Source organism: Lutjanus erythropterus, chromosome 1 (assembly GCF_056507025.1).
Source record: "Lutjanus erythropterus isolate fLutEry1 chromosome 1, fLutEry1.hap2, whole genome shotgun sequence".
NCBI classification, from domain to species: Eukaryota; Metazoa; Chordata; class Actinopteri; order Lutjaniformes; family Lutjanidae; genus Lutjanus; species Lutjanus erythropterus.
The window spans coordinates 3,295,123-3,307,657 of NC_139317.1; the positions used below are offsets into that span (position 1 = coordinate 3,295,123).

General features: G+C 38.7%; 1 protein-coding gene across 1 annotated transcript; it reads right to left on the bottom strand.

Annotated features, from left to right (window-relative positions):
- rab11a (RAB11a, member RAS oncogene family) lies at positions 1-10,966 on the bottom strand. The gene is made up of 5 exons (XM_084720638.1): positions 10,800-10,966; positions 7,302-7,497; positions 6,636-6,829; positions 4,110-4,190; positions 1-780 (listed from the first exon to the last, which is right to left on the bottom strand). The coding sequence occupies exons 1-5, from the start codon at positions 10,837-10,839 to the stop codon at positions 644-646; spliced, it is 648 nt and encodes a 215-aa protein (XP_084576764.1). The 5' UTR covers positions 10,840-10,966; the 3' UTR covers positions 1-643.
- Between the last annotated feature and the right edge of the window lie 1,569 nt (positions 10,967-12,535).

The window sequence follows — 12,535 nt, forward strand, 5'->3', positions numbered from 1 at the left end:
AAGAGGAGAGGGAGGGGGCGGGGCTAATGACAGAGGAGAAGCTTGTTTATAGGAATACACTTCAGAGCAACTTTGATGTGCTTTAAATTCATATATACCTAGTCGTAGATATATGATACAAGACAGAGAGAGATCATAAAAAAGGTGAGAAATCAACAGGAGCACAAAGGATGAAGAAAAGAGAAGAAAACAAATCACATTCATATATTAAGACATTTTTGTGACATGTCAGCGCATCTACAGTAATGAAATCTAAAGTGATATGAAATGCCTGCTGCCTGCTGTCCTGCAGTAGCCTAACGACAGAGGGGCTCTGCTTGGGGGGTCACCCCACGCGGTGACTTCTTATACTGGATATATTTACCTGGGGCAGGGGAGGAGGAGGGGTTCGGGTGGGTGGGGTGGAGGCAGGTACAGGTGGGTGCAGAGTTCGGGTCACAGCCGTGAAGCTGCGGCTCGTCCCTCCCGCACCACACAGTACACTGAGGCAGTCTATTTTCTGAGGGTGGGCTTTGGGGAGCTGTGAGCTGAGGAGGGGGAGGGAGGGAAGGAGGGGGGAGGGAGGCGAGGGCCGTGGAGAGAGGGGGAGAAAAAAGGGGGGCGAGGGAGGAGGAGGAGGGGTAGCAGCAGATCCGTGGCCGGGCTAGATGTTCTGACAGCACTGCATCTTTGGTTTGTTCTCAGTGGGCTGCACCTGGATGTTGACCACGTTGTTGCTGGGGGACATGTCGCTCTCCTGACGCTCCGACATCTGCTTCTGGGAGACGATACGGTAGATCTCTGATGGGTGGGGGAGAGAATAACAGCGTCATTTAGAGTTACAGCCTGTTCACCTCCATGTCCATGTCTGGTTTACATTCTGCAGTTCATGCTTATTTCTAAAACAATTTTAAAAAGTCAAATTGAGCTTGAAACGAGATGCTGTCCTCGGTTATAAACCACGTGACAAATCAGAGAGACTTTTGTTGGAAAATGATTTCCTGGAGGAGATTTCTTCCAGCGTCAGGTGACATGTAGCAGACTATAATGAGATAAGAGTCGCAGCAAACCAGGGCCAGACCAGTGCTGGATTTAGAAGATCCAGGATCTGGATCTTCCCCCCTGATAGATTTGGTTATCAGAGTATGACACGCTGCACTCTGTCTCTGTCTCACAGTGTACCACTGTGTTTGAGTGTTTCTGTTTTATGCAACTTCATACTTTTACTCTGCTTCATCTCAAAGGCTGCTGAGTTCTCAGCCACCTTCTGTGCCAGCTTTTCTTCTGGCTTTCAAGTGACTGTTTCTGTTAGTTATCGGTCCTGACTTGTCAGACTTTGTTTGGTATTTAGGACAAACCTTTTCTTTCCAAGACACACTGGATGTTTTCTTGTGTTTCAACCACACTTGCCAGTCTTGAGATCTCAAACACAGGGAGGAAGTTCATTCCCAGAAAAATTTCCAACTTGGTTTCCTGCGTGCCATTGACTTTTAAAATATAAAAATAATAAAAATCACACATTTTTTGGCAAAGACACACCTGCAGATGACCTATAGCTTTGGCTGAATGATTCTGAAGAAATATCTATGTACAATTATTTTGACAGATATTGCAACTGCGATATGATTTACGATATTAGAGGAAAGGATCATTTTTGCATCATTGTTCTCATTTTCACTGAAAAACATTCAAATGAAACAGTAAACTTGTAGAGTTGGAGTGGTTTTACACAGTAAGCTGTACAGTGCCAGAAATCTGTCATAAATCAGGAGAAAGACAGAAGAGGTGTGACGCCGGGAGGAAACTGGGAAAGGGCAAAGAAAAACGGGAAAATCGTGAAGGCTGGCAAATGTGGATTCAACTTGTATGTTGATTGACAATTGATCAATATTTCACCTGAGCGAAGTGAAGTCTAGGAGAGTAGAGCAGACGTAGTAACGTCACCACAAAGTAATCTCTTTGTTTTTTTGAGCACTGGCCCAATGGGGCAAACAGCTGATTGTATTTATTGGCGCACTGTTAAGTTTTACTGGCCCGGGCCGTCAGGTAATCCTTGTCGTTGGACCCTGACTCTGTGCTACAAATGAACTGCTTTTCCTCCAATAAATAATCACCATATAGATTCATGTTTTATAGACTTCCACTGGATTTTATTGGAGCATAAAAACTGGATTATTGGTTCAAATTTCATGCACAAGCTCCAGCTAACAATATCATATAAAATACACCAGCTTGGACCAACATCACAACAACTATAGTATACGTGACACCAAAATGTCTCTTTCTAGACGTTAAAGACAGGTTGACCTGCAGCACAGACAGTTTTGAGAGAGCTGGATTATTCTCTCCCGGAGTTTACGAGACTGTTTCATGTGTCGTCTTCAAGGAGGAACCTGCTGTTCTGCAGCGATACTCTCTGCAACATCACTCAGTGAACATGCAGAGCAGCGTGACAGGCAGGAAGAGAGATGAGACGAAAAGTCAAGTCAATCAGCTTCACAGTAAATATACTGTAGCTGCACTTCACCTTAAAGGAAACGTCTGGCTATATTCTATTTTGTCACCAGATCATAAAAAAATAAAAACCAACAGTGAATCTACTAACAGGGACTGTTTGTGTATCCTGATATGTTTTCTTCCTCTGGTCTGTGGAGCTCCACTGTTGTCCAAAAATGATTAAAAACACATGAGTGAGTCACACTGCTGCACTGACTGACATGTTCCTTCATTACCATGAACACACACACCAACTGTGTTTACAAAAACTCTAATATCCCAACAATAATCTGAATAACGGCCAAATCAGAATAAACACGCGTCATGTAACAACCTGAGTCAGAAAACATTTCCCCAATCGGCCCCATCAGAAGGAATTTTTAGTTGTGTTGGGAGTGATGGTGTAAACTTTAAATAATCTGTTTGATAGGAAAATATTAATAACCTGTTACATTAATATGACTCAATCACACACACACACACACACACACACACACACACACACACACACACTGACAACGCTTCCTCCTGTTTGAGTAACATTTGATAAAAACTACAGTCAGGAGCTGTTTAAAGAAATGACTCAACCTTTAAAAAAAATATTACACTACATATTTGTGAGTCATTTTTTTAAGATTTGCATATTCATTTCAGCAGGAACAAAGTCAAAGTATTTATAGATAGAATAAAGTTTAGTCTTTTTATGACATTTATTGGCAAGAAGAAAAATACACAATAATAATAACTTTATTCCTGGGTTGAAGACTGGGTTGCATCAAAAAAAGATTAATTTTGTTTTAGCAAAACTAGCTTTAAAAGGAGATAATTTAGATTTAAATTTAGGTAGAGTAACTGAAAAATAATCTCAATTTAGTAAATCCAAGTTTAGTGATATCTTCATCAGTCATCAGACTTTTACATTATAATCTTATTAGTACTGTAACTGTTATGCAGTGTTAATTTATTGTAGTTGGGTTAAATTTTATTTATCATGTGAATTTGTTTTGTGTTTAGTATTTATTTATATTTAAATTACTTTAAAACTTTGGTGCAACATAAACAAAGTTAAACCCAGTTTAAAAAAACTAATCTTTGCAACCCAGTTGACTCTCTATTAGTTCTGTTTCCTTCTGTTTGATCAACTGAAGGAATCACGTTTACCAGCTTTATCATTTCCTTCTGTGGAGGCGGTTTGTCACACAGTTCCAGCTCAGACAAAAGACAGTGGCTTTTATTCAGATTGTGTGCGGAGACCAAAGATTAAAAAAAACAAAACAGTTTTATCTTTGCAGCTGGACATCTCACTCATGACAAAAGGTTTGCCACTCCTCTAAGATAAGCCAATCAGATGATGTTATGTAATAAAGATAATCCAGAGCTGCTGTGTGGTCTGTTTGTGTCTCTGCCTGGCAACACAAGTTCACTCAACACCTGACTTCCCTCTCGCTGTAATCATGCTCATAAAAAGAGCAGCACTGAACACTGACAGTTAAAAAAACACCTGTAACAAGAACAACTGCTGATCTGTGCATCACTTCCTCCATAAATGTTCAGTCGAGTTTGTTTTTTTTAAATGGAGGAAGTGGTTTTCTCACCGTTTGGTGGACGAACGTGGACACAAACACGGTACGAACCTGTCAGAATGGTCTGGAAGGCCGTCTCTACGTTGGTGGAGTCCAGAGCCGACGTCTCCAGAAAAGATAAACCATTCTTCTCTGCGGGGCGAAGGGAGCAACGCATTATTTCAAATATGTCACATTCCACAGATAGCAGGCCAGTCTGACCCGTTTAACACAGAAATATGTGACGGAGAAACGTCTGACAAACACAGTTAGAACACATCTTCAATGCATCAAGTCAAAGTTTATTACAGCTCGATGCGTCTCAAAGAGCTGCACGTAAAATAAAATAATGAACATCAGCAAATTACATAAAAAATATTTTAAAAAGTGACTAAGTGAATTGATCTGAAGCAGTCGCTCCCACACACAAGGTCACAGCAGCTTTTTAAAAAAGTCTAAATTATTCATCTTTCTAGTTTATTTCATCATTTGGGACTTTGATCAACATTTCTCACCATTTTCTGATATTTTATGGACCAAACAAGTGATTGATTAGTGGATTAGATTGATCACTAGTTGAAAAAAAGGTCCAAACCTGTGAAAACAGGTGGAGCACATGGACGTATTTTTCAACTGACAAAACTGTGACAGGATTCATTTTTCACCATTTTCGGATATTTTATAAACCAAACAACTAATAATCGATTATTAACCTCCATATTTTAGTTAGTTGTGTGCTTGTGGTTCTGGCTTTTAGATATTTCTGAGGCCTTTTTTGTCCACTGGCCAAATGGCTAGTGTTTTTTTTTTTGTTTTTTTTGGCTCATGAGTGAAGCGAATCTGCCAGCATTTGGCCGGCGGTTAATTTTCAGCCTGCAGAGACGAGGTGCGGTTAGGAAACATGTTTCTGTGATATCGAAGCTCCTGAATGTCGTGAGATAAGACAGGATTTCAGACTAAGGAAGTTCGTTTAATGAGGTCCCTGAGGAGCAGCCGCAGCCAGCAGTTTATCTGACTTCACTGCGTGAAGGCGTCAGCGCCACTCTGTTTTCATCCCCGTTCTCTTGGTTCCATCAAGTTTAGTTTGGTAGTTTGGTAATTTTGAGACAAGACTTGTTTTGTAAAGTTTACAGCCTGCTGTGGTGTTATTCTGTGTTGCAGCTAAAAAACAAAGGGCAGCAACTGAACTGATGAAATGAGGCTCGACTAATGATCTGGATCGCTGACATTTAGAGGTCAGACCTTCAAAACAACACATGAATGTTATTTAAAACTGATGTCATCCTTTCATATGTAACATGGATCTAAGACTGCAAAATCTGGTGAAATCTTATCTCTCTCTTTATGCTCTTGATTTTTTGTGGTATTTTAGAATCTTGACATTTTAGTCTCATGAAGTTGTTGTTTTTTGATATTTTTATGCTTTTAGTCAGCTGCAGGGCGTTTCAGATCATTTAGGTGTTTTTAGGATGAAATCTTTTACATGATTGCATTAGAAATTCTATTTATGATGTACTTGCATTGTGTGGCATAGTTTGTGTTTTCTGTCTCGTCGTTGTTAGCCGTGTTTCTACAAAAGTATTTTCTGCACATTTTTCAGTAAGGTTGATGGAAATGGCAACATTCAAAAAAACTTGCAAAAAAGTTTTTACACTCTCTTGAGGTGGTTTTAATGTTTGATGAGAGATGGAAATAATTTTTCTGAATAATTTCCGACATAGTGAACATTTACCTCACATGACTGATCAGCTGTTTCCGCTCCGTCAGTCACAAACAAACACAAATGTCATGTTTCCTTCTTGTTTTCTACATACCCTGCATTCCAAATCGCATACTTTGTCTTTTTACTTTAAGTATGTACTGCGGCAGCCCTGACAAAGTGTGTACTGTTGCATGCAGTGTGCATTCAAGTGGGACATCCTACTTTGTGCCTTGAACTTTGACCCTATTGCTCATACACTCATCACAAACGAGGCCAGAAAAGCATGCTGGTTTGCATACTGCAAAATGCAACCAGATACATCCTGGTATTTTTGGCACACTGCATTTGACATACTACACTAAATCTTTTCTGGCTTACTAAACAGTAGTGGAAAGCTCAGTCTGTTTCTCGCTGTCTGAGATTCAACTGGCGCTCTTCTAATTACGTCAGTGGTATTATGGTTTTCCATCTGGAGAACTGTTTATCTGAATGAAACAACACCTAATAATCACATAACAGTAGTAAATAAAAATAAAATATTCATTCACATTTTCTTTTTCCAATTTATTCAAAATTTGGTCGTGAAAAATCAAACATAACATTTTCTCTTTTTAATAAATTCTGTACTATAGTCTTTCTTCCTTTTAGTTATCTATATTCATTAGACGACATCATGTAATGTCGTTTCTGTATTCTCTTTCCTCCGTTTTCATTTACTTTTGTCATATTTTTCTTTTGTTCCTGTTCTTATGTCTTTTACTTTTGTCTTATTGTTACTATGTTTTTGTGTCTTTCGCTTGTGTCCCAGTTTTACTTCAGTTTTAATATAATTTTGTCTTTGTTTTGTCTACACTCTGGTTTTAAAGGTGCTATATAAATCAAGTTACTGTTCTTACCAGCAAAAGCCCGTGCCTCGTCGGTGGGAACAGCCCGGAGGTGACGCAGGTCGCTCTTGTTGCCCACCAGCATGATGACGATGTTGCTGTCGGCGTGATCTCTCAGCTCTTTCAGCCAGCGCTCCACGTTCTCGTAAGTTAGATGCTTGGCGATGTCGTAGACCAGGAGAGCCCCCACAGCCCCGCGGTAGTACCTGCAGCAGAGCCACATGAACACTCAGGGATACCGCTCATCGTCATTACAGTATTCATCAGAGCCAAATCGCTGGAATATTACAGTGATTTGTTCAGAGCACTTCTGAAACTGTATTCCAGCCTCTAACTGTTACATGGCAGCAGATGATATTATTCCAGCTGGATATGTGGGCAATCAATTGTCTATCAGCTGATTAGTTTTGTTTATTATCCTTTTGAAAATAATAAAACAAACTAATCTAACAGCTTGTCATTTATTAAACACTTTGATATTCTTGAGAAGTGTTTAGTGTTAAATCAGAGGATATGAGAGGCAACGAAATTGACAACTTGTGTGCCTTGACGTCACTACTGCCGTCATATGTTGCAGAGGACAACAGACCTGGTGGGGCCGCGCAAAAGGTCAGTAGGAATTGATCATCTGTAAAGATCCAAAGCCCTGCTGACCTCCTCCTCCTCCTCTATACTCACGCTGATGTGATGGCACGGTAGCGCTCCTGACCGGCTGTGTCCCAGATCTGGGCCTTCACCGTCTTGCCGTCCACTTGGATGCTGCGTGTGGCGAACTCGACTCCGATGGTGCTCTTACTCTCCAGGTTGAACTCATTCCGGGTGAAACGCGACAGCAGGTTACTCTTCCCCACACCCGAGTCGCCGATAAGGACCACTGAAACAGAAAAGAAAATACACCATTTAATATAAATTGTAGAAAATGTACAACTGATGTATCTCCTGTGTGAACATTACTGGGGTTTTTCCTCACACTTTAACTGCCATTTTCAAACAGATTTCACGTAAATTATCTGGGCTGGATTTTTAAAAAATTAAGATTAATAGATTTTCCTTTGCATGGTCCAATATCGATTCATAAAATCCCAAAATTGATGTTTTAAAAATGAAGAATTTATGACATAAAATATTTAGCTTTGTTTGGGGGAGGGGGTTCTGGTGGGCAGCAATAATATTTTTTAATAATGCACCAGGTTAGAGGGTTCTTTTACAATTTACAGACTTAGTTCTCTGAGAATCTCTTTCATATCCAAGCAAAGTTGGCACTGTAATGGAAATATCCCAAACTGAATCAGTACTGAACCGAATCAAATTGAGCCCTTGTGAATCAAGTCAATTTGGGAAATGTGAATTAATACCCAGCCCTACAAATTATACCTGAACGTATTAATCTCACTTTAATCTCTATAATAAATCATATGCCACAGCGTGGGAATCTCTCCAAATGTCAGTTTGATTCTGAGAGCTACGATGTGCTTATAAAACAATTATTGATGAATCTCAATACATTAAAGTTTTAATTTCTAAACCTGATTTATTTGTTCTCACTGGGTGACTATGTACTTTTACAATATAGTGTATTTACCATGATCCATAGTTAGTTGAGTTAGAAATAACTTGCACACAGTGTGGCTCTTTCCTTTTCCCTTCAACTTCAGAAATATCAAAATACTTCCATGCAGTAGCTTTTATGCCAGAGGATGCTGGTCAGATTGTTTCCATCTGTAGCTGCTCACACTCAGTCATCCTCACCAAAACTCAAGAAGTATCCTGGTTTGGAACATCATCATGACGTTTACGTCCATCACGTTTCACCATCCAGCTGCTTCAGCTGTTAGGAACATACAGCCCGGTCTTCCAAAAGATGATTGGGTTTTAAATTTCTGATGATAGATTTTTCTGTATTGATTTATAACCTTTCAAGCGAGAGTCGAGATGCATGTAAGAATCTTTTCCCCCACCCCTCACATGCCATTATGTACAACATACCACATGAAGTTATGGTTTGTATATCTGTGTTATTGATTATAAGGACCAGTGCGTATAATTAAGTGATATTTAGTGATGAGCTTACAGATTGCAAACACCTCATCTCACTCATGAAACTCATGCAAAATGCTAAAGGCCTTGTCTACAGCCTGTTTTTTTTGTTTGTTTGTTTGTTTGTTTGTTTGTTTGTTTGTCTGTTGGGCTGAATATTATATTCAATTCCTGCTAGATTTTGCCAATAGATCCCCAAAAACTTTATGCACTGGACCTTTATAGCTGCAATAATTAGGCTAGTTGACTGATTCCTGAGTCAATCAACACAAACTTAATTGAATAATAGATCAACTGTTATTTTTGAGCAACACTGATATACATACATACAGTATTCAGACTTTTTATTTAAACTGTTATTTTCTATCAATGTCGTTCATTTCAAACTGTGCTCTAATTCTATATATTACAATTCTACATATAGTTTTACATAGATTTGTGTCCTTATTGTTGTGTTTGTTGCCTTGTAGCTGCCAGAGTATCATCATTACTCTATGATCATGACGTATAAAAGACTTTTGAACCCTCTGAAACCATCCATCTATACTTGCTTATTGTATGTTGACTCTGCACAGGTCAGGTTATCACAGAATAAACATATGAATATATGTATATTATTAATAATAGAATCAAATCAAATTCAATCAAATCAACAAACTATTCACACTCACATCCACACTTTCAGAAACCTACAGTCTCCACTTTATCTAACCTGCAAGTCTTTAGAAATGTAGTTATTTATATATAGTTGGTCATTTATACCACCAGAGATATTTATTAAATGTTCTGTATAACCATCAACAACATGCCATAATAGTATGTGCTTATAAAGCAGACATAATACACAACACTTATCTGTAAGATCATCCAGAAAATGTAAAACTTGTGACATGACATAAAACAAGAGGCTGTGGAGAATTTTTTAAATACGTTCATTAGGATTTTTTTTTTTTTTTACTTTGTTTTAAACTTATTTTCTATTAATGTGACATTAATTTTGAATTGTATCTTTATATAATTGCATCCTTATTGTTTATGTTTTTATTGGCCCTGTAGCTGCCACTGTATCAGCATTACTCTGTGATTAAGAGATATGAAAGACTTTTGAACCCTTTGAATCTGTTTCCATCCATCTATACTGGCACAGGTCAGGTTATCACAGGGCTGACATGTGAATATGTGTATATTCTCAATGATGGGATCAAATCAGCAAACTATTCTTATTCTCATTCACACTTAAAGAAATTTAGAGTCTCCACTTAATCTAACCTGCATGTCTTTATAAACCTTGTTATAATCTAGATATTGAACAAGCACATGTTAATATACAATATAACAATAATATACAATCACTCAGTATGATCATACACAAAATATTAAACTTGTAACATCACATATAAGCCATGTTGGTGTAGAACTATAAAGGTATTGTAACAAAAGGACTTTTTTATCTGCTAAAGTCAATTTATAATTGTGTTAATATCTTCAGAATTATATTATTCGGTAAACCAATAAGCTATATCGTTATGTAACACCAACATATGCTGAACTTTCTACAGATATGAGTTTGTTTACTTTGGCAGCTTCTTCTCTTATCTTATTGTTTGCCAAATCAAGCTGTGGAGCATCTAATAAATACAAGCTAATACTGAGGCTGACTGGTTAGCTGCATGATTCACTGTAATCTGATGATTAAATGTTTTTCTAGTGCATTTTCATGATTATAACTATACTGTTTGCTCGGCTGGTTGGATCCAGGGAGGGTGATGTGATAACGGGTAACGTTAGGTGTGTCCGACGTGAGGCAGCTGGTCCGCGCCCACTGACAGAAGCTAACATCAGCTAACAGCTAACGTTAGCCACCGTCCAACACGCCCTGTCGTTTACCGATAACTAACCTAACGTGACAGATTCGCCATAATATGTACTTCCATGACTTAGAGAAGGGTCGTTTCATTTCATGTACACCAATTAAACTTGCTGACATTTCTCAGAAGGCTCGGCGAAACGCGATCAGAGCACAAAGGTTGACGGTGGCTAACGTTAGCATAGCCTGACAGTTAATCAGCTGGCCTGGTTAGCCTGTCAGCTAACAGCACTGCAGAGCTGGAACAATAAGGAGAAAAACCTTTGTTTTACCTTTGAACAAATAATCATACTCGTCATCTCTAGTGCCCATCGTCTTAATGTGAAATGGTTAGTCCAAGATTAAATTTGATTTGATGAACCGAAGCCGATCTACTGTATTTTACTCTTCCAACGGGAATCTGTTTGGAAGCCGTACTTCCGTGATTTCTTCTTCTTCTTCTCTGACAACCGATTGACAGCAAACGAATGAAACTGCGACATCTAGTGGTCAGGAGATCAAGTGGGGTAAATTAGAATCTGAGTAATATATAATAAAAATATATAGAAACCTAGAGAATTATATAACAAATAAATACAAAAAGAAATGTATAAAGTTGCATGTGCGTTATCTATGTAACAATGATATAAAACTGCAATATGTAAAAAAAAAAAAAAAAAAAAGAGGAATAGCACTTTGATAATGGATGTAAGAATTATGAACAAAAATGTGCATCAAGCTTTTATCATCTATAACAGTATAATAACAGTTTTGTATATACTGCATGGAATACTCTGTATTCAAGTACAAGTATTGGAAGTGAAAGTAACTCATTACAGATACTCAAATTTCTGTAATTAAGTAGTTTTTTGGGGTACTTGTACTTTATGAGTTTTCAAATCTGTACTTTTACTGGTACTTAAAGATGCATTACACCATGTTATTACTTAGTTACTTTTAAAATCATAATTGAGTGTGAGTTCAATTTGAATTAATATCCAAAACTTCATCTACATTTTTGTGGCCAATCAGGCTATCCGATTGCAAACAGGCCAATTAAAACCAGGACATACTGACAAAAAAAAAAAAAAAAAACCTGCAGCAGGCAGGAGAGGTGGGAGTTTGGAGTGGTGACCATGATCACTGACCAGAACAGTGCAGAAGCTGGGAGTAGGAATGTTAATGATTAATCTAGTGGTTTCTGAACTGGCTGCTCGACTGAGAGAAGATCTTTATGGTGATGATGAGGTGACCATAACAGGAGAGGAAGTCTTTGAGAAAGACTGGAAAGAGCTGAAGAAAAGGAGGAAGGCCTTTGAGAAGAAGAGAGAGAACCTCCTGAGAGAGGACAGTCCCTTCGCTCAGAGGGAGGCGGCAGAGATGAAGATAATGAGGAAGATTGAGGGAAAGAACTCCTCCATAAAGGAGGAAGAGACGGTTCAAAAGGAGCAGATGAAGAGCACATCATCAAGAGGAGGAGGAGGGAGTCTTTAGGCAGGACCGGGCCTCATGAGAAAGAGTCAGTGAAAGAGAAGCTGGGGACAGAAGAGGAGGCGATGTGTTGAGTCCACACAGAGGAGAGAGAAGAAGAAAACTGAAGCTGCAAAAAAAAAAAAAAAAAAAAAAAAAAAAAAAAAAAACCCTGATGACTGGATTCAACAGGTCAGACTGTGAAGCTCTGAGCTGCAGGGAGTCTCAACTGAGTTTGGAGCTTAAATTAAAGGAGTTCTCCACTACTTTAAAGGACCAGTGTGTAGAATTTAATGGCATCTAGTGGTGACTGTGCAGATTGCAACCAACTCCCCTCACCTTCCCCTTCCAAGCATGTGGGGCAATTAATGACAGCTGCAAAAAACACAAGAGGCATTGAGATAGTGTTTTGATTTGTATGGTCTGGGCTTCTGTAGAAAAATGGTGGTGCAACATGTCAGCCTCCGTGGAAGAGGTCCCGCTCACTCTGTAGATATAAAAACACAATTTTTATTTTCAGATGATTGTACACAAGGGATGCATGGGGACCCACTGACTG